This window comes from Artibeus jamaicensis, unplaced genomic scaffold (genome assembly GCF_021234435.1).
Source record: "Artibeus jamaicensis isolate MK-2021 breed Jamaican fruit bat unplaced genomic scaffold, CSHL_Jam_final contig_1539, whole genome shotgun sequence".
Lineage (NCBI taxonomy): Eukaryota > Metazoa > Chordata > Mammalia > Chiroptera > Phyllostomidae > Artibeus > Artibeus jamaicensis.
Window position 1 is genome coordinate 1,398,161 of NW_026521299.1, and position 26,446 is coordinate 1,424,606.

The following is a 26,446-nucleotide window of genomic DNA, read 5'->3' on the forward strand; positions in this document are numbered from 1 at the left end:
GAATCTAAAACGGACAAGACCTTTCCTGACTTGATGTTCTGAGAGCCTTGACCTCCTGAGAACTAATTCAGGAGGAGACTCAGCGCACCAAGTTTTCTTTCAACAGTCAAGGTCAAGAGCCTGGAGAAACTGGAAGGAACATGTATTAGAAGTCAGATGTGGGATTTTGTTTCAGTTCCACATTAATTAGCTGCATGATAATCAGTGAGTCATTTGATCTTCAGTTTTCTGACCTGTAAGATGGAAATAACAACATGTACTTTTTTACTCCATAATGTGGTTGTGAGGGTCAAATACAGGTTGTATGAATGCATGTAAACATTCGAACATTGTTATATCACACTACCCACATGACCACGGTGCTCCCCTGCATCCACCGAGGGACCGCTCTTCTGTGCATGGGCGTCCCCGGTTCATTTCAGCCTCAACTAGTGCAAAACAAACCCTTCTGCCTCCTCCCCTGTCCTCCCCTCTTCTCCCTCACTCTGCCACAGCTATAAAACAAAGCAGCCCTGGTTTTCTTCCTGAATTTGCTCTCATTATCCACTGAATTGTTCGCCTCACACCCTAGATCCTGTCTTTTCTATTGAACCTGCACTTCTCTTTGTCTTCATCTAGGTCCATAATTCTTGCCTGGATTGCTAACTGCTGACTGGGCTCCCTGGGTCTAGTCACACACTGCTTCCAGTCTGTCATCTGTGCGACTATTTATCCTCATTATTTTTTTCAAATTCCAAAATATGTCAGTCCATCACAACAGTATGATGAATAACAAATTGACGCTCGAGGTTCCCACCTCCCAGCAGTAAAAAGAAGGGCTTTTCTAAAACATAGATCTGATCGGTCCCTGCAGAAAACCTCACGTTAGCGTACAGGGCCTTCCTGCCCCAGCACTGCCTGCCTCTCCATCCTTGCATTCCCTCGTCTTTCACTTGCATCTTCCAGCCACCCACGGTCACTTGCAGTCGCCTCTGTTTGCTGGGGCTACTTGGGGGACTTTGAATTTGGGTGTTTCCTCTTCGTTTCTCCTGGCTGGCTGACTCCTACGGCTTAAGGCTCAGCTCAAGTATGTCTTCTGCAAAGTTTCCCTTATTCCCATTTCCTCATCAACTACTCCTTGTACACTTTCTTCACAGAGTGTCACACAATGTATATAGTATTGTCATTTGTTCACTTGTCTCTCTCTTCCCAGCTTACTCCAGGGTGGAGACTCTGGCACCCCGGAAGGGAGTGCATAACATTTATTGAATTGAACTGGGCTGGATGCTCTGCCCGTGCACTGAGATGTCATTCTTTGTCTGTGTAAAGCAAGCAGTCAGGTAGCTGGGCAACCACGTGAAGCCAGCTCACTGCCAGCTAGGAGCTGACCCCAAAGTCTGATGGCATAGTGGTCATGATGAAAGTGGGCTGGGCACTTTGGTGCCAACTTTTGATCCTTCTGTCTCTTGTGTTTTGTGTACAAATGCAGTGTTTTTGTGAATCCCATAGTTTGTTGCCATTTTTATTTTTTTATTTGTATTTTTTTACTTATTTGCTTTATTTCACAAACACGATTTTTCCCTTTTTTTCTTTTCTTTAATTTTTATTTTATTGATTATACCATTACAGTTGTTCTATTCCCCCCTTCATTCCCCTCCACCCTGAACTCCCCCACCCCTACCATTCCCCCTTTCAGTTTATGACCATGCATCTCAAGTTCTTTAGATTCTATATTTCCCATACTATTCTTGCCCTCCCCCATCTATTTTCTACCTACCGTCTATGCTACTTATTTTCTGTACCTTCTCCCCCCTTCTCCTGCCACTCCCCTGCTGCTAACCCTCCATGAGATCTTCATTTCTATGGTTCTGCTCCTGATCTAGCTGTCCTCTTAGTTTGCTTTTGTTTTAGGTGTGGTTGTTAATAACTGTGAGTTTGCTGTCCTTTCAATGTTCATATTTTTTATCTTCCTTTTCTTAGATAAGTCCCTTTAACATTTCATATAAGGGCTTGGTGATGATGAACTCCTTGAATCTGATCTTATCTGAGAAGCACTTTATCTGTCCTTCCATTCTTTTTAAGGGAAAAAAGCCCACTGAGCTAGCCTGTCCTTCCATTCTAAATGGAAGTTTTGCTGGATAGAGCAATCTTGGCTGTGGGTCTTTGGATTTCATAACTTGGAATACCTCTTTTCAGCCCCTTCTTGCCTGTAAGGTCCCTTTTGAGAAATCCGCTGACAGTCTGATGGGCACTCCTTTGTAGGTGACTTGTCCTCTTAGCTCTTGCTGCTTCTAGGATTCTCTCCTTCATTTTAATCTTGGCTAATGTAATGATGATGTGCCTTGGTGTGTTTCTTCTTGGGTCCAACTTCTTTGGGACTCTCTGAGCTTCCTGGATTTCCTGGAAGTCTATTTCCTTTGCCAGATTGGGGAAATTCTCCTTTATTATTTGTTCAAATAAATTTTCCACTGGTGGCTGTTCCTTTCCCCCTTCTGGTACCCCTATAATTCGGATGTTGGAGCATTTAAAGATGTCCTGGAGGTTCCTAAGACTCTCCTCATTTTTTTGAATTCTTGCTTCTTGACTCTTTTCTGTTTGGCCATTATTTGCTTTCTTCTGGTTCACTCCATGGATTTGAGGCCCAGTTTCCTCTTCATCGCTATTGGTTTCCTGTGCAATTCCATTCATTTCAATTAGTTTCGCCTTCATATATTTATCTAATTTGTGGCTATAATCAACCAGTTCTGTGAGGATCCTGATGACCAGTGTTTTAAACTGTGCGTCTGAGAGTTTTGCTATTTCTTCATCGCTTAGATCTATGGGCTCTGGGGCTTTGAGATCTTCTTGAGCCATTTTTGGTCTGTTCTCGCCTGTTAAGTATGAGGAGCGCCTGTTAAGTATGAGGAGCGGAACCTTAGGGGTGGGGCGGGGCCTCCAGGGCAGGGTCACTGGGTTGTGACACTGTATATGGGGGCGGAGTCAGAGTGGGGAAATGGCGTCCCCCTCTCCTGCTTCGTGCAGCTGGGTGAGGAATGGAGCCTTAGGTGTTCACCAGGGCAGGGTCACTCAGGTCACTGGGTTGTGACACTGTATATGGGGGCAGGGTCAGAGCCGGAAATGGCGGCCCTCTCTGCTGCCTCCAGTCGCTGGGACCCACTTAGTCCCATCTCACTGCCCACTCCCTCGCTGGTCTATCTGCACAGGAATGTGCCACCACAGTCAACCCGCTGCCCTTTTCCCTCGCTGGATCCACGGGTCGCTCACTGGGTCGCTCACTGGGTCCGCCCTTTGCAACCCCACGGCTGGGATCCGCATGCCTGAGTCCGTCTGACTGAGTTTTCCTGTGCAACCCCACTCCGCCAGCTGCTGATTTCACCCCTCTCACCGGTCAGGCCGAAGCATTTATTGTTATCAGACTTCCGAAAAGTTCAATTTTCTGTGTTCTGGCTGTGTTTTCTGTTGCTAATATTTTGTTGTCTCTAAACTTGGTTGTGAGAGAAAGCACGGTGTCTCTACCTATGCCTCCATCTTGGTGGAAGTTCCACCAGTTTGTTGCCATTTTTAGTGGATACAGTGTAGATCAGTTACACTGCAGAGACCACATCACATTGGGGCTGCAGCTTGGTGAAAATAGAATGTTAGAAGTAGCAAACTGGGGGCCCCATACCACTTCCTTGCATAGTGTGGTGCTCTTGGGAACATGAGGGATTCCCCTAACGGGTTTCAGTTACGTAGTACAGATGAGTAGCATGAATTCACTGTGGTTTAGGGTCAAATATGATCAGCACGGTGGTGAAGGTGCAGTAGATGATCTGGAAAATCTGAGGAGTGTGAAATTAATACCCACCAGTGCCGTCAGGAAAGGTGTGGCTCAGGGCTCATTTGAGCTGGGCCAGTTTCTGTGCTGGGTAGAATAAGTGTCTCAGTATATTTTCTGCTGTTCTTATTTGACTTCACAGAGACTTTAAACAATTTTACCCCAAGTTTTTGCCTGAATTTTGCTAGGTCTGAAGAGTGGTATGTAAATTTAAACATGAATGTTGATGGCCCTTTTAAATCAAGTCAAGGAATCCTGATTCCCTTTCAGATGTCTAGTGTCCATCTGATCATAGTGGTTCGGACTTGAGTCTTGCCTCTTCCTCTTGTTTTGAAAGTGCCCCCTTTCCTTCAGCATGGATTTTGTATCCTCCCTCCCCCACCCTGACACACAGTAGATGCTCAGTGGGCGCTTATTGACCTGAACTCACCTGGGTGTCCTTTGTGAGCCTGGTCCGTGCGGACCGAGCTCCCTGCTCCTCCTGGCTCTCCAGCCCATGTCAGGCACGTTCGTTCTCTGGGCTTTTGCATCTGATGCTGTCTCTGGCTGTCTCCTTCAGACACCCCTACTCTACTTGGCTCTCTTTTCAAAGATCACCTTCTTCAAGAGGTACCTTGTTTAAAATGTCACCCCTTACTTTGTTTTACTGCTTCTTTTGTTTCATTATGACACTAACCACTACCTGGCTTCATTTTATCTATTTATTAGTTTATTTAGTCACTCCCCCTCCCCCTAGAATCCAAGCTCCGTGATGGCAGACTGTCTTTTTCCACCTGCTCTCCAGCCCCGAGGACAGTGCCTGACGCCTAGAGGGTGCTCTTCATGTATCCGATGAATACATGCCCATGCTGCCTGCTAAAAACTGTAAACCCTATAGTTCGTTTTTAAATGAATGGAGAGAGGTGTTTGAGAGGTGGATTCAAAACATGCAGTTTCTCATCCGTCTTATTCTTCCTTGCCCCTCCTGTGTCTTTAGATGCTGTCTCAAAACATAGGTGCTTCCACCCTAACCTGTGTGGCTCAGCTGGTTGGGGGTCACCCCACAAAGCCACATGTCACTGGTAGGGCACTCTCCTGGGTTGCAGTATGGTCCTCAGTCAGGGCGTGTAATTCTTTCTCACATCAGTGTTTCTCTTCCTCTTTCTTCTTCCCTTCCCATCTCTCTAAAAATAAGTAAAGTCTTTACAAAAATGTAGCACCATTAAAGTATAGCTTAAAAAAATAGGTGCTCCCGAGGCACAGAAGGCAGGGCTTGCTTGTGCCTCCACACCACGTCCACAAGCTGGGGCGGGCGACACATCGGCACATCCTAGGTCTCAGCCCTCGAGATGTCAGGCTGGTTCGCGCCAGTTGTGTCCCGGGAGCCTATCGCAGTGGAATTCACAGAAGCAGAGACAGTGGTTTGAAGGAGTAGTAACTTGTCCAAGGTCACAAAACTGACGAGTGGCGGGGCAAGCTTTGAAGGCAGGTCAGCTAATCGCAGAGCCTCCACTCTTAACCTAGGCCCTAAGGTTTCTTCCTGCAGGATTGCTGGGGCCGACTGCTCTAAGTCCAGGTTAGTCTGAGGGTTTCTTCTGCGCCTCAGGGGCAGCCCATTATATGTCTTCACAATCCGTATAGGTTCGACCTTGTTAGGAACCTCCTGGACCATTATTTTTTCTGGTTCTCTTGGCACATTGTATTCGTTTTGTTTGCAGGTGAGCAGCCCTCTGGTATTTACTGGAGAAACACCTAATAGGATAGCAGTGAGCAGGAGGAGACTGAGGCTGTAAACAGCCCTTTTCTTGGGCTGCCAGAAAGGAAGAAACTTGGGTGGAGGGGGATGTTACTGCCACCCTGTCTGAAGCTACAGTTTCAAGCAGAGAGACTACAGTTCTCCATTTTCACTTAGGTTTTATTTAATAACTCCCCATTCCCCCAAGTTTCTAGATGGGTATTTAGAGGAAATGCTAGTTAGAGAAAAAGTAGGTGTGGGGGGAGTCCGTACTATTTGGTAATGTTACAGCTTTTTGCAGGAAAGTTCTTACCTTTCTTCCTTGTCTTTTCTGGTTGTTTGCGATAGTTTTACCTGGGTTTAGGACGTCCAGACTAACCACCTCTAAACCAGAGATAGGGAGGCAGAAGTTAGAAAGTGACAGAGGGCATGCACAGTCCTGCCTTTTTGTTAAAAGCAAATGCAGTCTAAATCTTAGTTTTACTCTGGGACCTGAACTGAGATGCTTGAAATAACACATTCCTAATGGAGTGCTAGTTGCAGAAAGACCTGTGTTTCCCCACTGTTTTAATTCATATTGATATTCCCCCTTCTCAAGTCCCCTTGCTCTCCTCCAGCCATCTTGCTGTTGAATTATGTACAGCCTTCTGTTCCTGCATACGCACCACCCCTCGTCCCCGTGGGTCCTAAAGTCCGTGTTTGGCCAAATGCCAAGAGCTCCATAAATGAGAGGTTTCGGTCTGCTGCTGATTTGGCTTGTGACTTGGGGCAAATAACTTGGTTTTAGATTTTAGTGTTAACCTATTTTATAATAAAATGATGATCTTTTGTCTTGAGGGGCAACTCAAAAGAGTCTGAAAACGGTTTCCCCCAGATTTTCCAAATCCATTTCACTTTGCATCGTCAGTCCGTCGTCAGGCAGGCGTATGCAATTTTTGGGTCAGAACGTGAGATTATCACACAAGTGTGAAAAAGTGTACTTTTTAGCTCTGTGTTTGGAAGGTGTTATAAGAATCTAAGTTAATGGAGGGTGAGGCTACCATGCTCCTGATGTTGTCACCAGCACCCTTGACAATGAACAAATAATACATGTGTCAAAGGGCACATATCCTCTCTTTTCACTGAAAATGTGTCAAGCTTTTAGGGTTGATACCTACAAGCTTATTAAAGTGGCCCTTGTCTCACATATATAGACATTTATTATTAGCGTATCTATTTTTTGTCTTTTCCCTCTGTATGGGTTCTTCCCCCTTTCTTTAAAAAAATTATTATTATGAAATAATGCATGATTACATCTTTATTGTAAATATTTTGAACGTGGTAGAACGCCGAGCAGAACGTCAGTGAATGTCACTCTTCCCAGCGCCTCCACAGGGGTGTGTGAGCACGTACATACACACACCGCAGGCTCCTGTTCTGTCGCACAGCGGCCTCTGGTTCACACCCACCCGTAGCAGAGTGTGTCTTAGGAAATCTTTCCACGTGAGGACATGCAGAGCCAGTTCATTTCCTTTCCTTCATCATTGTCATTGATGGTTATATAATAATTCACTTTATGAGTGAGTGTCCCTGATATTTAACTGCTGGCCTGTTGATGGCCTTGACAATTTGAGTTTTCATTCTTACACTGAAGCAGTTCTGCAGGAGTACAGGCCTCTGCACATGTACAGGAGTTTCCGTTGGAGAGCTGCCTGGACGTGGAAGGGCTGGCTCAAAGCGAAAGTGCCTATTTTTGTTTTAAGGGTGCTGCCAAATTGTCTTCCCACAGGAATTCACCCATTTAAACTCTGCGAGTGATGTTTAAGAGTGTTTGTTTCCCCGATCTTTATAAACACTTTACAATGTCATTATTTTCATTTTTACCAGTTTGAGAGAGTGGAAAATGGTATGTAATTATTTTCATTTGCATTCTTCTGGGTTGTGTCTCTGTAGATCCACCCTCGTCTGATGTCTGCCTTTTAGGAATTCCTCAGTATTGTCAGTGAACTTGATGACAACTATTCTTATTTTCTTAGACTGAATCTATCTATCTAGCTAGCTATGGTGTAGTGTAAGAATTACTTCTGTCACTTCATGGAACTTTTTAGATAGGAGGTTGTGTATAGTTGTGCACTCAGTCCACTATCCTGATAAATTTCGCTCATATATTTTTTCTCTACAGCATTTATAATTTTTTCTCCTTAACATTATATTCTAATCTCTATTCTGTCTTATTACACAGCAGTATAACTGATATATGAAATGTTACTATGTGTTTATACCTTACTTATCAAATCATTTTTCTATTGATAGACTTTTGGGCTACTTCTAAAATTTTATTGTTATAAATAATGCTGCTTCCAAAATCTTAGCATAAAGGCTCTGGGCTGAGATGGTTTTACTGGTGATTCTTTACAAGTCAGTGCTCTGTGTTATTGATTCCTGAATATAGAAATGGGTGGATATCTATCCAGCTGATTGTGACCAAAACCTAACACTAACACCATCCAATAGCAATAGACCAGGCTCACTTATGAATGCAGACATAAAAATTGTAAATAAAATACTCTCAAGTAGAATTCACTGACAGGGCCATAATGGAGAATGGCCAAATAAGGTTCTGTTTTAATCCAGGAATGGAAAAATTGCTCAATATTAAAAAACCTATTGATAACAACATTATTAGCTGGTTAAATGTGAAAAACTGATGATCTCCATAGACATAGAAAAATTAAACATTTAAATTAAACTGTTTTTATTAACACTTTACATAGGAAAAAATATGGTACTTCTTTTACATGTTACAGAGTGCCTATCTCAAACCAGCTGCCAACAACGTTAGAGATGTTCTCACAACAAGCGAGGCCAGAACAGGGCTGCTCTCTGCTACTTACCGTATTTAAGAAGCTCTGGCCAATACAGTAAGGTGTGAACAGAAATAAGAATTAAGGCTTTGAGAATTAAATAAGATGACATTTTAACCTTTCTAGTATAGTATTTTTGATTCAAATAAGGCACTGAAATTGTAGATCCTGTTGTTATTTATTTATTTTTATTGCCAACAAGACATATTCACCAAAAAAGACAGCACTGTCTCCTGCATCTCAAAACATGTCTCCTCGTGCTTTACAAATATGGGTTCCTTGGTCTGGGTCCTTGTGGTGGAATCGTCCTGGTTACCTCTCTGGTCTGTGGAGGTCTCTCTCCAGCCTTCTCACCAGCACGAGGTGAGTGCTCAGAACCCGTGACTGGCCGAGTGGCTTGGTTCGGCGACATTTCGGATGACCTTCCAGTGAGCTGTTCTTGCAGCCCTGTGAGTATTCAGTGGCACCAGTCCCACACTGAGCAACCGATGAGGAGGGTGCAGAACACACCCTTAAGTGATGACTCTGGTGTTTTGACACTTGACTCCTTGCTCAGCAGGCCACTGTGTACTCTTGGTGCTGTGCGTTTCTGTGGTAAAACGATGCCATCCTTTATCAGAAGTTATGTAGAAGTAAGCAGTTTGGTTAAACACCACACAGGATTCTTTTCCAAGCAGCTAGGCGGCTCTGCTTCGGTTTGTGACTTTGGTCTTTTCCTTTCTCTGCAGCATCTGGAGAGGGCCCAACGTGAACTGTGTGGACAGCACCGGCTACACCCCTCTGCACCATGCCGCTCTGAATGGCCACAAGTAAGTGCCGTGTTCCTGCCCCACCTTCAGGACGGAGGTCTCCAGGGGTCTTTCCAGTTCCTGGAAAGGATTACTAAACTGTCACACTGAGGAAAACAAGCTAAATCTAGCCCATCTAGAATTCCCGAATCTCTCTTTAGTGTGTGACAACCTTACCATCCTTCCCTGCTTCACCCCTCAAACACTCGAACTGCAGGTTAAGTTTGACCTTTTCTTCTCCCCCGAAGTGGTGCAGTGCCACACAATCATCTGCGTGAGAAGACCTTATTTGGGGCAGCCGGCCCATGAAGGGGCTGGATAATCTGCCAGGTAACCAGCCCCTTTATAAACTGAAAATAGACTGGTCCTGGGAAACTTTCCTTCTGTTAAAGTAGTTATTTTTTTTTACTGTGTTTTAGCTTGCCATTTGTTCCTTATAAAACTAGCCTAATGGGCAACAGGAACCATTTTTAAGGAAAGGAATACATGAATAATAAGGCCTATTTAATTCTCTTAAGCATAGAGAGCTTATTGGGCGTTGGGAGGGATTTGTGTGGGAGTTTTCTGGAGGTGTGCTTTGGGTGTCTAGGAGGAGAAGGCACAGGTGTAAATGATTGGCAGCTAAATGAGGGCCCTGCCAATCAGGTAAAGGAGAGCGGGAGGGCTCCACCAGGGGGCAGGCATGGCTGCGGGTGCAGTGAGTAGATGTGCCAGGATGTGGGAGAATGGAAACCAGAATGTAACAGAACAGAGAGACACTGGGGCATGATACCATATAAGATTAGCAGAAGTTTGGATGATGGAGGAGGGATTATTGGAACCATTTTAAACTTTTCTGAGTGAGGAGCAGGGCCATGTGGTGTTTTGTGTCACTTGTGCAGTATTTGGCCCAGCCTAATGTGCTGAAAAGAACTTTCCTAAAATATATTGAATGTGGTCATCATGTCCTTTCTGTAGCCATTTTAGACAAAGATAACAAGAAATGTGCATATGTAGCAATCCCTGTCCCCTCTTAAATAGTGGGGTAACCTGAATTAAAGTGACTCTTGAACTAAAAGACTAGCTTGTTAGCCAAGTTGATCTCCAGATGCTGGTTTTGTTTACAGTGGGAATTTTCTTTGACCTCATGTGCATGGGGATAATTATACATTTGTATCTGCTTAATTAGTGGTGTTACCAAGAAGAAAGCCAAGTCCTTCTTCCCGGATGTAGCAAATGACACCACATGTGTCTGGCTCATGTCTGCGACAGCTCTAATTCTGCTCTGCCCGCCCACTTTCAGCTCCCACATCACTAAACTCTCCGAATAATGTGGAGAATAATAATGTTTGTCTTGCATGACTTTTTATGTCAGTTCTATCCCTGAATGCTGTTTAAACATCACAAACAAGGAAACATTGCAAGGCTTGGACAAGAGGACCAGACGTTTTTTTTTTTTTTCAAAATAACGGAACATGGACAGACTGCCCAGAAAAACCAGATAAACAGGGAGGCAAAGCGTCAGTGCAGTGTGACGCAAGATGGCTCAGCCTCACAGTGGCAGCTGCATGCATCGCTCCTGGAGTGACAGGAGGAGGCTAGGCCATGAGCTCAGGTAGACACAGGGGAGCCCAGTGAGACGGTAGCTGTGAAAGTGCTTTGTGCTAAACATGTGTATGAAGAGCTGTTAGTAGGAAGGACTCCTGAGTTCTGCAAACTCATAATTGATTTTTGCTTTCTAGGGATGTGGTCGAGGTTCTTCTGAGGAATGACGCGCTGACCAATGTGGCTGATTCTAAAGGCTGTTACCCTCTGCACTTAGCAGCCTGGAAAGGAGATGCCCAGATAGTGCGGCTGCTCATCCATCAAGGGCCCTCACATACCAGAGTCAATGAACAGGTTGGGAGGAAGGGAAGCTTTCTTCCATTCAGCTACAGTCCAGGCCTCGGCAACCCCATCACTGTCTCGGTCCCACAGCTCAGATCTCAGGGCACAGGCTCTCCCAGGCCGGAGAGCAGTCCCTTCCTCCCAGCACGGCCCCTCTCAGTGCCCCAGGCAGATATTATTCCATTAGGAGGCATTTTATGTGCATTTGAATCCAGTGTTATTTGAATAACACTATAATAAAAATACAATGCTAACCTCATGCAAAATTTGAAATAATGCAAATTCTGCAAAATTTCAAGCTGGTGGGCTTAATTAATTGCACATTGTGCTTATGCCATCGACACAGCATCGCAACTTCAGCTGATAAACAGAAATCCTCCCGTGCATGTCCGAGCCGTGTGAACGATGCTGTTTCACGTGCATCCCCCCTCACAGAGGTGGAGGGACTCCAGCCAGTGCTGAAAGTGAGCTCCCCGACACGGGAGCAGAAGTCAGAGTCAGCAGAATGAAGATCATACCCGTGATGCCTTTTAACGTTAACTTAAGAGTGCTCGTGCTTGGCCAGAGCAGAGATGGTTCTTAGACAACAAGGCAGCATTTGAGTAAAAATACCTCACAGCAGCCAAAGACTTAGGTGGTACTCTTCTTTACATTTATTACTTTGGAAAAGTTATACTTGAACTGTGCATGTTCTGGACAAGCCTTTCATAAAATACCCCTGTAGTTTTGGGATCTGAGGAGATGGGTTTTCTCTTATATGACAAGCCATTCTCCTGCCTTTTTCACGTAAGCGTAGGATTATTTTCCTAATGACTTTGCTGAGAGGAAATTGTTAAATTACCTGTATAATTAGAAGTTAAATCAGGGTTTTTCCTCAAAAACTATATCACTCTGGCAGAGTCCATCTGTGAGCAAGACCACGCACCTTCTCGGCAAACTGGTTAAGATCCCGGCTCTGGTTCCAAGGAAGGCAGCTTCACACTGAGGTTTGAGAGAGTGAGAGCAGCTCTCCCAAATGTCCCAGTTTGGAGATCGTGTGTGTGTAGCTGTGGATCAGCTTCCCTTCCCCCTACTGGGTGGTGTTTTTTGGATAGGTGAGCAACAGACATTTAAGATCATCAGTGAGGATGTTTGTTTTCATTAGGAATGAAAATGGTCTGTTGAGAATCTAAATGCAATTTACTTCTCCTGACTAAAGTGATTGTAATTTCTCTTATCTGGAGGAAATTTCTAAGGAAGTTTGCTTTTAAATAATATTCCTCAATGTTGAAATAAAACTAACCCTTCATTAAAGTTCTTCTTATTTAGGAAATTTTCAGTAACCACTTCTAATCCTCTTGCTCACTTTTTCCGTGGAACACAGCTGCTTGGATTTTTTAACCACTTGAGTGTGCTAGCTTGTCCTGCTCACGCCACCTCCCGCCTGGAGTAACTGTCATCGATAGGGTGATAGGTGGGACACCAGCCCAGTGCTTTGAGTACCTGGCAGGCAGGTTGGTGGGGCAGGGTGCAGCTGGGGCAAGACAGCAGCAATAGCTTGAAGAACCTAATGGATCTAGGAAGTAGTTCCAAGTACTACACTGGTTTATTTAATTGACCATTAGTGTGGTTTCAGTTGGGTGCTTGGATAAGAGGGGGTGATAAGTGCTGAGCCCTGAGGCCATCTTCCCCCATTAACTTCCTTTGGAGGTGCCCAGGGGCCAGGTCCGAGTCTCCCAGTGTTGGTCTCCCTGGGCTGTGTGATTGCTTTGATGTGTTTCACCCATTCTGTCATCACATTTTCTTTTCCTCTCCTTTTTGTAGAATGCTCTTGAAATCAAAGAACTCAAAAAGTACGGCCCCTTTGACCCTTATATCAATGCCAAGGTGTGTACTTTGTTGTCAGGGTTTCTCTGCGTCATTTCTCCAAGCTGCACACTCTCTCTGGTCCTCTCTGGCTCCCACTCTCGCCCACCCGGGCTCCTCTCATCACCCCGACTGCTGTCCGCTTCAGCCCCTCTGCCTGTGCTTGTCTGGGAGTGGGAGACGCGGCTGCAGTGGGCTTGGGTTTGGGTTTTAAAATCCATTCTAATTCTGGGAAGGTTGGGTGCTTTTCCTGGAATGTCTGAAAAGCTTAGAAGTGGCAGAAATGGGGGAAAAATATAGGACCATAGTATGTGCATATCTTACTATTGTGATTTCTGAAATCATTTAAATTCTAAAAAGAAAAATGCAATTAAAAGATATTAAATTAGTTTACTTTTTAAGAAAAGCACAGAAAAAAGGTGATTTAAGTTTTAATTCCTGGATTAAAAAATAATATTAATCTGCTTTCTTTGTTTCTATTGAAATGGAATCTAGTTTTCAGGAGCTTGTGGTAGATGAAGGTGCAGGAAAAGGGAGGGCGTGGTGACCTCAAAGCCATTGCTTGTGCCCCCTCCCCCTCATTTCTCCGAGTTTGTGCATTTCTGCCTGGGACTTGAATGCTTCGATCCCTTCTCCCCAGCCAGTGGCTTCTCTCTCTGCCTGGTCACTCTTGGCCCTTGGACGGGCTCTGAAATGGGGCAGGAAGTTGCAGGGCCAAGCAGGGCACTTGTGCTGGCTCCTTCCCTGTGAGGCTGGGACCGGTTCTGGCAAAGAGCTCCGATGACCAGCCCAGCCAGCCTCGCTGCCCAGCCAGCCTCGCTGCCCAGCGGCCTTGGCCTTCACCGCAGCGGTGGACAGTCTGTGGGCTGGGTTGGTGGTGTTAGCCTCTTTCCTTAGCACTCTCACCTGCTGTTTTTGATCTGAGTTGCTTTCACATCAGGTTTGCCTTTTGGCAACATTATGATGGTGTTTGGTTGAGTCATTGCATTGCTCACATTAGCTGCCTTTTCCTTGCTCTGAATACACAGCTCAGGGAAGCAAAACATATGGTGCTTCTGCAGATACACCATGTTTTTCTTTGACAAATAATGATTTAGTAAATAAAGTATCTACAGGCTTCACGTAGGCAGCCTCTATGAAGATTTTCTTCAGTCATTGGGCTTTAATGGTGCAGAAGCAGTTTGATTTGGGATAATGGGACACATTAGCTTTTGTTTGGGCCGACCCTTTAAATTTTGCCTTCTGGTCTTCAAAATGGGAAGGTCCTCTATCTTAGTTTTCTTCTTCTTCTCCTCCTCCTCCTCCTCCTTCTGCTTATGGAAAGTGGTATGGTAGAGTGGAGAATCACAGGTCACCATCTTTCAAGTCAGACCTGAGCTTGAATTCTGTGCTACCACTAACTTGGTTTTGTTGACTTGAACAAGTTGTTTACTTTCTCTGAGCCTCAGTTTCCTCTTCTGTAAAATGGGGTGTACCATGTACTTTGCTGGGTGGTTTTGGAGTTTAAGCAAGATATTGTATGTAACGTAAAAATATCTAGTAACTAGTAATTTTTAGATCCTAATTTATTTTTAATAAATTAATCAATGAATTTTTATGTTTTTCCCCCCATTACCATTTGCCCCCTTTCTACCCTCTTCCCAAACCCCCAAGATCCTAATTTTAAAAGGAAAGGGCATTTTGGAATTTGTTCTTTGTTACTAGTGGGTGAAGCCTAATGAAACATTCCTCAGTTCTTCCAGGTTTTGTTCAGGGGAGGCACCTTGAGGTGATTGTCTTCCCTTTCCGTGGTTGGTTTAGGTAGCTTATAAAGCTCTGATTAAAAAGTAAGACTTTGGTTCTTGGAAGTGTATTACTATCCCTTGATTTTGCACACATAAAAGAAAGTGGTCTAAGTGGAATAAAAGTACACTTCTCTGTTTAGAAATCCTGCCCTTCGCCTCCCCCTTTCTTCAGCCCCAGAGCAACCGACTCGAGGGCATCAAGGGACACAGCAGTTTTGGTTGTGTTCCAACACCCGCTCCTCCCGGGCTGATGTGACTCAGACCCCCGGGCTTGACCCGAAACCATGGGTGTCGGTGCACCTAGCTCGTGTCCACGAATTGTTTTGCTGAAGGACTTTGCTGCTAAGTCATATGGAGCTCCCGGGGAAATGAAGTCTCGGTGCCTTTCCGGGGAGCAGGGGCTGTGTCCTGAGCTTTCGTTTCCCCTCCACACACGGAGTCTTTCCTGTTGTTCCACAGGCAGCCTAACCTGTCCCCGTGCAAGTCATTCTTAGCTACGTTGATGCCATTAACACGGTTTTCCGTTTCACAGTCATTTTAACTTAGTCCGAATATCATAAGATGAGCAACCGTGAAATTAGTTTGAGGGTAGACATGTTTTTCTATGTACTTAAAAAGTTCGCTCTTAGATCTTGAAGAACCTAGACCTGTTTTGTTGGCCGCCCGTCAGTTTGAGTTTGTCACTGTTTCCTTAGTCCAGGTTGTGCACTTCGGGCAGCGATGCCACAGGAGGAACGCTGTGTCCCCCTTCTCAGTGTGTCAGCTCACAAGGCACATGAGGTCAATTTGTGTCACTTTTGATGGTGATGGATGATTGCTTGGTTGAGTTGGTGCCCGCTAGGTTGGTAAGCTTTTTATTTTTACATTTATTTTATGTTACTATTTTTTTATTATAGCCACCCCTGATCTCCTTGAGGATGTTTTTTCTTCCTTCCTTCCCCCTTCCCTCCCCTCTTCTCCCCTTTCTTTTCCTCTCTCTCTTAATTGTAACCTTTATCATAATAGTTTAACTTGCTTTACCCTCTGAGGTGCTACCTTAGCAAGTCTGGGGCAGGACTTAGTATTAGCTACTTTTAGGTTCACGTGCAATTCCAAAGTGCAGCCAGTTTGAGAACTACTGATCCAAGCTAACTTCCCACCCAGAGCAGGAATCTTTCTCTCTCACCAAAAAGGCGGGCCATCTACCTGTTACTCTGTTTGTTTGTTTGTTTGTTTGTTTGTTTGTTTCTCCTAGTAACAAACAGGGTTACTGCTTGGCAGCCTCTTTGGGGACTCCACTGCCCTTTGGTTTCTTGCGCTCACTTGACCTCTGTCTTCCTAGACCTCCCTCCCTCCTGTCGGTCAGTGCTCTGCCTTCTGGAGCACCGCCCAGTAAGTCTGACTTCTGCTGGCGTTCCTTGTCCTCTGACTCTCGGCAGACCCGCTTTGTCCTTTTGTTCCAATTTGGGTGTATTTTCAAGCCTGTACTCTTGTTGCTACAGAGAGCTGTAGCCCAAGGGTCCCTAACGTAGGCATCGGTCAGCAGTGAACAAGAGTGCAGCTGGGCTTTAATCTCAGCCCTGGGGTTTTGAATAGTTCCAAGAAGTGAACGGCTGTAGAAATGCTTCTGTATAGCCTTCTGCTGCTTATACTGTGTGTGCGTGTGTGTAAAAGCACAAATATAATGGATTTACACATCAAACGAGGTCCCCAGACAAAGTGCCTGGAGTACTCTGGCTTAGAGGTACTGACTGTAGCAAGGAAGAGTGGAAGTGGTCTCGGGTGGCCAGGAATGGAGTTTGTGCAGAGACTTTGGGGAAAAGCAGAATATTTCATTTCAGTCCCTTCCTCAGTCCAGATCCATAGTCAGATGATGCCAGGGACTCGAGATGCCGTGAGCGCCTGCGCTGCAACTTGGCAAGTGTGGAGGAGAAGGGTTCGAGGTGGTTAGAAGTCTCTGTACTCCTGGGGTCTCTCCCTTTCCTGTGGGTCCGTGAACCCATGTTTGGTGACCCCCTGCCCTGCTAGCTGTCAGGCTCACAGGAGAAAGAGTAAGAGCTCATTGTGATGGCCTGTGTTTAATCGTCGGGAGATGTGGTCAGCACAGACATAAACTCAGGGTTGTCACAGTTAACAGACCTTGTCTGGCAAGACCGAAACGGAAGTAAGATGCTTCCAACACTGTGAATATGAGCATAATATTCTGCAGAGATGCGATTAGGCCTTTTTTTTTTATTTTGAGGGTATGTTTATTAAACTGGGGGCCATGAAACAAGGAAGGGCTTAGGGTAGAAAGCAACAGGAGAGAGCCTCTGTCCGTCCTCTGCTTTGCTCCTTAGAAACTTTATAGGAAAGGAGGAGCCAAGGCGGGGCTGCTGTTGGCTCCCGGAGAAGAGAAGGTCACAGTGACAGAAGTGAGCCAAGAGGGGGCGCCCTGCTATCAGCTCACTGAACGATCAGAGAAAAGGGGGCCCTGTAGACAGGCTTAGGCGGGTAGCCTGCGTTGAGCTGCCGCTGCCCCCTGCTCCCCCATTGGAAGTCTCACGAGGACCCTTGCTGTCAGGACCTGCATGCCTGAGAGGGAGGAAAGACGAGACAGAGAGCCGCCTAATTAGGCCATTTTGAACGGAGGCAGGGAATTTGCCTGGCAGGCAGCTCTGTGGCAGCTGTCTTAGTTCTGACAAAAATAAACAAATAGGGAAGACTATTTTTCTTCTGGATAGTTAGAGTTTTACAGTTGTTCAGGCCCTCATGGTATACTTTTTTACAAAATCAAGGACAGATTATTCTGGTGGTTGGGAGACAGCTTGGATCTGAAAGACACGACAGTGTCTGCTTCACAGTAAACGAGGTTTTCTGGGGTGGAGTTTTAATAAGAATAAGATGACCTTGGCCCTTGCTGTCATGCTAATCTTGAAACCCTGCTAATCTTAAACTTCCTTGGGCTGTGCCAGTGAGCTGCTGTGAGTTTTGTTGATGGTGTAGCTCTTGTCCTCCTGAGAAAGGACGGAGGCAGCTCTGTGGGCTCACGGAACTGCTGCCACAGCTCCCTAGCATTCGGGCCTTCCAAACGGGCATCCTCAATGGTGCGTTTGGCTTAGGCAAACACACGGATTCGCTTCCTGCCCAGCATTTCCCCTTTCCTCCATAATTAGGTTGCTATGAAGTTGCCCGGGGGCGGGGGGGGGGGGGGCGGTGCGCGTCGCTGACTGCCTGTGTCTGGCCAGTGGAGGCTGTGTGTGCTCTCAGCTGCCGCTCCCCTGTGCCCTGTCTGAGCTCTGTGCTGTGTCCTCTGTTAATCTGTGTGCATTTATCCTGCATGTGCTCTACTACCACCCTTCTTGTCCTTACTTCATTTTTAAAATTTTCTTTGCTATCATTCTGGCCTTTAGGGGCCTTGCTCCCAGCAGCTCTGGATCTTTCAGGTATACTCAGTGTAGCTGGAAAAAATGATGCAGTCAAATGCCAGCTCAAAGCAGATGGGATCACATGCATGTTCCTTCTGACATCATTAATTGAATCAAAGCAGTTATGAAAACACCTAATTCTTACCTTTTGACCACTGAAAGGTGCATAATATTGGCTTGATGAACAGCTTCCTCATAAGCTGTTTCCCTGAGGCCTCCTGGGTGAATACAGGACTCTCAAAGTCTCATGGGAAAATTATTTTCATTAGTGCTTCTAAAAAAGAAAGGAGCATGGAAATCACTTTATTCCTGCTATAATTGTAAATTGTCAGTAGTAGTAAAAGAAAGAGCATTGTTGGAATAGTTCGCTTCTGATGGCTGGAAAAGCACACATTTTATCCCATGTTCTACTTTAGTTTGAAGCAAAATTGGCAATCTGGGCCCATTGGGTTGTCAGTTTGAATCAGTGGCAGTGTTACAATTTAGAATATTTTGCACCTTTCACATAAAACTTTGCAGTGTCTGACCGAATCTTTCTCACGTAAGAAACGCTTCCCTGCGCCATAGATTATGCATGCACTGACTGGTGCAGGCTCCGGAGCAGGCGTCAGCAGGCCCCCCCGGGGTCCCCTGTTCCTCTGTGACTGGCCATAGGGCCTCCCTCCCCTGGAAATGGCTGCTGGCTGATGTCCTGGGAGTGATTTTTGGTGCTCTGCTGTGTTACTGTCATTGTTGGCTGATTGATTTGCATGCAGAAAGCTAAGCAGATGACAAACTCTTCAAAAAAGCTTGCGTGTGAGTCAGTGGGTGGTCAACAAATCCAGAATCAGAACCACAGGGTTAATGAAATAGAAATTGTAAAACCAGTTGAAGTTTAAAATGAATCAATGGCAGTGATATTATTGGCATTCCTCTGCGCCAGGGCTCCTACCCAAGGCCTGCGCATTCCCTGGCTCACTCTCTGGGCTACCTGGAGGCACCTCCTCACCGCAGAGAGGCTGTGAAAGCTTGGTGGCTGCTCCCCTCCTGCAGCAACTGGAGCACAAGGCAGCTGGTTGGAGCAGTCGGACTTGTTCCTTGGGGAGTGTGTCTGGATTCTGACTCACTTCTCCTAGTCCCCAAGTATTGCTGCTATTTTTCTCATTTAAATTTCAGTGGTTTTATGTGTGATTGTCCCAGCCATATGCCAGTCTGCCAGTCACCATTCTGATTGATCTGCTCATAACTCTTTAGAACAACGACAACGAGACGGCCCTGCATTGCGCAGCACAATATGGCCACACGGAGGTGGTGAAGGTCCTCTTGGAGGAGCTGACAGACCCCACGATGCGCAACAACAAATTTGAGACGCCTCTGGACCTGGCTGCACTCTACGGGAGACTGGAGGTGGTGAAGATGCTCCTCAACGCACACCCCAACCTCTTGAGCTGCAACACTAAGAAGCACACCCCTCTGCACCTGGCAGCCAGGAACGGCCACAGAGCTGTGGTCCAGGTGCTCCTGGAGGCTGGCATGGACAGCAACTACCAGGTAGCGGGCCGTAGTCCTCCCAGGCCAAGGGGCCTAGTCATTTTGGACAAGCCACAATACCTTGCTCTTGGGCTGCCTTACTGAGCGCATTTCCATCACCTGTCAGATGCTTCCATTTGTTGACTCATATCACTGTGAAGCTTTAGAAACAAATAAACTCCCTTAGTGAGTCTGTTAATTTGTGTTTCTTTTCAGGGGTAATATATAGTCATTATATCCTGAAAAGATGTGATTGTGGACAAGCTCTCAAAATTAGAAAAATTTCATTATCTTCCTATACTTTTATTCTTACTGCCACCATTAGCATCTCCCAAGCCCCACCGACTTGGTTTTGCCGACTGGAGACTTAGCGTTTCCTTTGGCCGTTCACCTTCTGTGTTCAGTTGGATGACCATTCCTTAGGCTTCACATCGACCAAACCACACTTGAAGTGGAGGTGTCCTTTTCCCCTTGTACTTCTCATTATTTCTTCCACCCAGGAAGGTGGAGTTTTGAGGAGTTTTACCCATAGGTGGCTCCAGGGGTAACTGGGCAGTTGGTCGTGTGTGGCCTGCTGGTGGCTCACTGGGCACCCTGGATGCACAGTCCACGGTTATGGTTTTGGAATCCAGACAAGAAAAATGGGAAAGATAATGACAGAGGACTTTATGTGGTGTATTTTATTTTCCTGTCCCTTCTGGTCTTTGTCCCATTTGTCGTGCGTGGCCACGCCAGACCTGGGTCACTGTTCTGATGACATCCTGCTCTGCGCTCTCGTTTGCTTTCCAGACGGAGAAGGGCAGTGCTTTGCATGAGGCTGCTTTGTTTGGCAAGACCGATGTGGTGCAAATCCTGCTGGCTGCAGGTGAGAGGTCGGCAGCGCTCTTGTCCACACAGCATGCAGGGTGGGGACTGTTTCCCCTGGCCTCCCCAGAGGGGGATTTTTGCTGGCTGCCTTTGAACCCCATGTATGTATGTCTCCACTGATGGATTGCAAGGGTGCAAACTGTTCCTGAATGGCCGGATTAAATGGCTTTGGATGAAAAATGTTGGGCGTCCTGGAATTGGACCCTGTCTGAGGCTGACTTGAAAATGCTCACTCCGCTGGTCCACCTGGTTACCTTTCTAGGAATTGACGTCAACATAAAAGATAACCGTGGACTGACTGCCCTAGACAATGTCCGGGAGCTGCCTTCTCAGAAGAGCCAGCAGATAGCAGCACTCATTGAAGGTACAGTCCACCTCCCTTCTGGGGGAGCAGAGGGTACACTGGCCAGACCAAGGCATTTGTATTTGGTGCAACTTTTTTTTTGTCTTTCCACGTAGATCACATGACTGGAAAAAGAACTGCGAAAGAGCCAGATAAAACTCCTACGCCCCAGCCCTCTGTCATCCCCAGCGTGGACTCCGTACCCCAGAAGTCTCAGGGTAAATCTACTAAGTCTCATCTACTAGTAATGGGATTTAGCAGTTCACCAAGTTCTTGGTGTTCCAGTTACAGTTTTGACTCTTTGCCAGTGACCCAGAGATCCCTGGTCTGTAACCGTTGGTCCCAGGTGTGGATCCCAGGCCCTCTGAGGTTCAGTTACCTAGTGAGTGAGGCTGACAGACGCACGTGCCGCCGTCTCAGAAAGGCTTGCTGTCCTCGAGCACATGCAGGTTCTTACTAAGAATTTAAAGGGTTACTTAAGTAGTTTTAGTTATACTTTGGTGCATTTTATGGTTTAAGTGTACGTTACGGTATCAAGGCATTTGGGCATTTCAAAGGTCTTTGGAGGCACCCCTCGTAGATGTCAAGGACTCTCCATTCCGAGTTGGAAAATCGGTTCACTTCTCAGGGTATAAGAGCAGCTGAAACACTATTCCCGTTTGTGGATCAAAGCAGTCGTTCATTTTTCTGCTCTGGGTTAGCGTCTGTTAATTTGGGTTACTGAGCAGGTTCTGGGCTGTCGCAGAGGCTGGGAATCCAAGATTGTGCTCTTCCATTGACTGTCTTGCCCTCTAACCTCCTCTTCAGGTGATGTGGAGAAAGCAGTGACTGAGTTGATCATCGATTTTGACACAAGCACTGAAGAGGAGGGTCCCTACGAGGCACTGTGCAACGCCGTCTCCTGCCACTCATTGGACAGCGTGGCCAGTGGGCGATCATCAGACCGGGACTCCGGCAGCAAGGAGGCTGATGCCGCAGCAGTGAAGGCTGCTGGAGTGAGGCCTGTATGTGCCCCAGGGCCCTCAGCAACCTGGAGCTTCTGCTGTCCCCTGGGCGTCTGGAGGTGCTGGGCAGAGGCTGGGAGCCCTCATGCCGGCTCACGCGTCAGAGGCCTGGGCCCTACTCCCCTGTCCTGGGGCTCTGCCATGTCTCCAGCTTCCTTAGCCCTTCCTTCCTGTGCTCTTATCTGCACAAATCGTATTGAGGGAGAATTTTGTTTATTCCAGTTTCAATATAATCCATTTGCATCTTTTTATTACTCTTTGGTCTTAGAGCAAATTAAGGCATTGTATTTCTTTTTAGCCGTAAGCTGCTTCTGTGCTTGGGGCCATTGCTGCGTAACTTGTTTTCTTTCTAGAAAGCAGTTCTGATGGAGGAAGGGCTCACTGACAAAAGTTCCTGTCCACCCTGAGCACATGGTCACCTTCTATACGCTCTCGAAGAATTATCCATTTGGATTTGGACAGTGTCTGTCCAAATTTTCTATATTGGGCAGGGTTGTGGCAAGGTTTAGTTAGACATCACACGTCTTAATATGGGGCATTTCTATTTTTCCCAGTTACAACCCTTCCAGCCATTGAAATAGTAAGATGAGGACAGCTCTGAGTTTTTCCTTCTCAAGGCCACCTTCCTGTCTTACTGCTTCTTTGTCTGCGATTTGCTTCTACTTCTGGCCTCGTGCATTGTTCTCCAGCCTTCTTGCCCCCATTTTCTTCCTGGGGTTTTACTGTGAACCTAGGCTGACCCAGTGTTCCTGCAGCCTTCCTTCCTGCATCGGCAGACACAGTAATGGGAGGTTTTAGCCCTGGCCTTGTACTACACTGGCCCTTACTCTAACAGGATCCCAGTGCTAATCCCACCTTGAGGCACATTTTCATGTGTGTATTATTTCCTCCTGTTGGAGAGGCTGGTTTTTCCCTTGTGGTCTGAATCTGGCTTATAATCATTTTCACAGGCCTCTGGCTGCCAGGTGATGCTTGGGCTTCTCGGGTGTACCCTGGGAGTGGCCTGATTTCCTTGGTGTTCTTTCGTGTCAGGCTTCTCACCCTGCCCTGCAGTAGTCCCACATTGGGGTGCGGGTTTTGGAAAGGCCAGCCAGTCTGGGATCCCAGCCCACAGAGAGGGTGTGACCAGGGACCGGGAAAACTCGTGAGTGGCGAAGGCCGGTGCCTGTGCCGAGCCCCACCAGCATAGTAGCTCTGTGGACAGAGCTAGAGGTGTTTGTTTATTTGTTTGTTTGTCTTCAGTTTTTCACTGTTAAGAACAAATGAGTTAGTAAATCCACCTGTGGAGGAAGGCTTTGCTTTAAGTGGTACTTACAGGTGATGCCCATTAGAGGGAGCTGGAGGCTTGGCAAGAAGAGTACAGGGTTGTTGAAGGAAGCCCTGTATAACCGAGTTCCTTGGGGCTCGGCCACTGATTTACAATCTCTTTGTTCCACCCTCCTCTGGAGATCCAGCCTCCTTTAGTCCTTCTAAGTAAATACTAATGCATTTTAGCGTGCATGCTTTGCCATTTTCATCCGAGTCTGTTAACGGCTGTGGAGCCTTCCTGGCCCTTGGCAATGAACTGTGGCTATGGGACTGTTGTACACCTAATCAACAGAATGGCAGATGTGTACAAATCAGCGCTGTACTTCCAGGCCCCGGGCCAAAGCTTTGACATTAGATGATCGTGCTTTTCTTTCCTGCCAGTGTCTCTGGTAATTGCTTCTTCCACAAGGGGCTTTCATATTGTTCTTTGGAGGCTCCTTCAGGATGCACAGCCTAGGAGGGGTCCTTTGTCGTTGTATTCCGTTTTACTTTTCCTCAGCCATCTGTGTCCCAAGGTTGGGTAACTTGTTGTAGATTATAGGCCTGCTGCTTTTGTATTCCTTCCTTACAAGGTGACTCCTCAGGAGCAAAGAAGGCGAGGAAGTGGGACTTAGTGGGAATCTCATCTAAATTGCTTTGTTTGGCTTGCATGTATGAACCTGTTTTGAAGTTGTTGCCCTTGGGCATCCATCTGGACCCAGGGACCATGGGAATGACCAACTTACCAAGGTATAATACCAAGCAGTGAAGCAGGGTTGGTTTTTTTTTTTTTTTTTTAAGATTTCATTTACTTAATTTTAGAGAGGGAAGGGAGGGAGAAAGAGAGGGAGAGGAACATCAGTGTGTGGCTGCCTCTCATGTGTCCCCTACTGGGGACCTGGCCCACAACCCAGGCATGTGCTCTGACTATGAATCCAACCAGCAACCCTCTGGTTCACAGGCCAATACTCAATCCATGAAGCAAGTTTTGATAGAGATCACAGATGCCAAATGTTGGCTAACTCTGGCAGCTCTGGGTACACGAGAACCATCTTTCCCTGCAGATTTCCCTGAGGCCCTCATATAAGTCAGCATTCACCTCCACCCTGACTTAAATGCTCCCGTTCCCCCAGTAAACTAGCCTGCAAGCCAGGGGATGCACGGGCAACCAGCTCCTCTTTCAGGTCCCACTGCCTTCCCAGTAGGAACAACTCGTCATCAAGCTCTGGAGTAGAAACGGTGTTGGAAGTACTGCAGGTACAAAGTCAGGCTGCTCTTTAGTTTTATGCCACTGAAGACCATTCTGTATATGCCTGAAATTGTCTGCCCGTGATCTAAGTAATCCCTCTGCAGTGAGTGTCTTGTCCAGGGCAAACTAAGGCCACAAACAGCTGCTTCTTGTTGCAAATAATGTTTTACTGGAACATAGCCCCAGTCACGTATTTTCCGTGGCTGCCTTGTACCACAGTGGCAAGTTGACTGCAAAGCCATAGCCCTTTCAGAAAAAGCTTGCCAACCCTTCTCTCCGGCAGAGAACTGACAAATATTATTTTTTAAAATAGGCTGGGTGAAATAGGGTTTCAAATGCTAATGATACATAATAGTAATCATTGAAGGAGGTGACTAAGTACCAAGGACCCATCTGAGCTTTTGCCCATAGCGGGAATGTGGTCAGAATGTGAGTGGGAATGGACGTTTAGGGCCTGGATTGCTTTCCCCTTTACTTCTCTGATGCCTTGGGTTTGTTAGAACTTGGACAAGTTGACTCCTTTGACTTACTGTTTCCTTTGAGAGTGGACTAGAAGCCCAGCCACAGATTTATTTACATGTATCAGTATATGAAGGACGTGTCCTCACAGGGCAGTTCTGTGATTTCAGTGCTGATTTTTCTCACCGTGGTCAAGGGTGGGAAAGAGATGTTTATATTCTCTGCTATGAACATCTAAAAGCAAAGAGCATGTTGCTCAAAGTGTGCTCATGCACAGGGTTCTCTCTCTGTACAGATATGAAATCTTGAGTTTGGTCTCTGAGAAGTGCTTTACATTATTCTTTTTCATTTCCAAGGGTTAAGATCAGAGTAAACCTGCCCTGGCTGGTGCGGCTGAATGGGTTGGGTACCGGCCTGCAAACCAAAAAGTTGCCGGTTCCATTCCCAGTCAGGGCACATGCCTGGGAAGTGGGCTGGGTTTCCGGTTGGCGGCATGTGAGAGGCGACGTGTTTCTCTCACACATCGTTGTTTCTCTCCCTTTCTTTCTCCCTCCCTTCCCCTGTAAGAAAAATAAATAAAATTTTTTTAAAGTAAACCAGTTAGATGCTCAGAGTGAGTTAAATACTACTTTTTCTTTTCTACAGAGGGAACGTCCACCACCTCCAGCAAAGCCCCCACCTGATGAGGAAGAGGAAGACCGCATAGATAAGAAGCATTTTCCCGTGCCAGCTTCTGAGGTAAAGGGTTAAGGGTTTATTCCCATCACTGAAACACAGTTTGTTCGACAGTATGTTACCATGTGCTTGAAGACTTTGCTTTCTCATTTCTTACCACCTCTTTGGATTACTGAGTTTATATTGCATATATTAGTAATCTGGAACAGGACCTTTCAAGCTCACTCAAAGGTGCGAGGCAAAGCGTCCGTCTGGGTGGCACTCAGACAGACGGGCCAGGCGTTGCTCCACCTGCCGTGAGCTGTGCCTTGACCAGAGCGAAGCCCGCACATTTCCTCCGGCTCCAGTGGGCTCACCTGGCTCACTTTGTGCTTTTGCACCTGTGTTGTCTTTTGATATAAAATCTAGAGAATCACCTGGTCATTGTGCCCTGGCTGGTGTGGCTGAATGGGTTGAGCACCAGCCTGCGAATGGAAAGGTCACCAGTTTGATTCCCCGTCAGGACACATGCCTGGGTTGCAGGCCAGGTCCGGGGGCGGGGTGGGGAGCTGCAGCATATGACAGGCAACCACACATTGGTGTTTCTCTCCTTCCCTTCCCCACTCTCAAATAAATAAATAAAATACAAATCTGTAGAACCAGAAGGATGGCTTTAGTTTCACAAAATGTTTAAATACAAGGAAGCCGTTTAAGAATGTAAGTCATTGTTGAAAGTAGGAGACCATTTCTGTGCTACATACAAATTCTGTCCTTACTTCTTTCTTTACCGTAATTACCAAATGCTTGTTATCATGTCTCAACTAGGTGGTCTCTCTAGTTACAACCTCCAGGGTGATAATACATTGGGGGAGATACAAGTATCTGTAATAAACAGCTTGTTTTCATGTAGAGGTTCACTTCATTACTCCCTTTCACAAGGAGAATCCTGGTAACATGGAGCATATTCTGTTGGGGCTGAGTCTCTGTAACTGTATTTTTCTTTCATTTCTTTTTTAAAAAATTATGTTTTACTAATTTTCCCCTCTCATCCA

General features: G+C 46.2%; 1 protein-coding gene across 12 annotated transcripts in view; it reads left to right on the forward strand.

Moving 5' to 3' along the window:
* The window catches only part of ANKS1A (ankyrin repeat and sterile alpha motif domain containing 1A), a 187,332-nt gene that overhangs the window by 67,853 nt on the left and 93,033 nt on the right, over nucleotides 1-26,446 (forward strand). For 7 of the 12 annotated variants that reach the window (XM_053669099.1, XM_053669070.1, XM_053669076.1 and 4 more), the window contains exons 2-10: nucleotides 9,082-9,162; nucleotides 10,863-11,019; nucleotides 12,811-12,873; nucleotides 19,256-19,552; nucleotides 20,321-20,396; nucleotides 20,661-20,762; nucleotides 20,858-20,959; nucleotides 21,549-21,745; nucleotides 25,386-25,478. In XM_053669099.1, the coding sequence (XP_053525074.1) occupies nucleotides 9,082-9,162; nucleotides 10,863-11,019; nucleotides 12,811-12,873; nucleotides 19,256-19,552; nucleotides 20,321-20,396; nucleotides 20,661-20,762; nucleotides 20,858-20,959; nucleotides 21,549-21,745; nucleotides 25,386-25,478 (1,168 nt within the window). Of the gene's footprint in view, nucleotides 1-9,081; nucleotides 9,163-10,862; nucleotides 11,020-11,905; nucleotides 11,994-12,082; nucleotides 12,102-12,810; nucleotides 12,874-19,255; nucleotides 19,553-20,320; nucleotides 20,397-20,660; nucleotides 20,763-20,857; nucleotides 20,960-21,548; nucleotides 21,746-25,385; nucleotides 25,479-26,446 lie in introns of those variants that run through there. The other 5 variants (XM_053669101.1, XM_053669079.1, XM_053669086.1 and 2 more) reach the window with 4 other exon arrangements.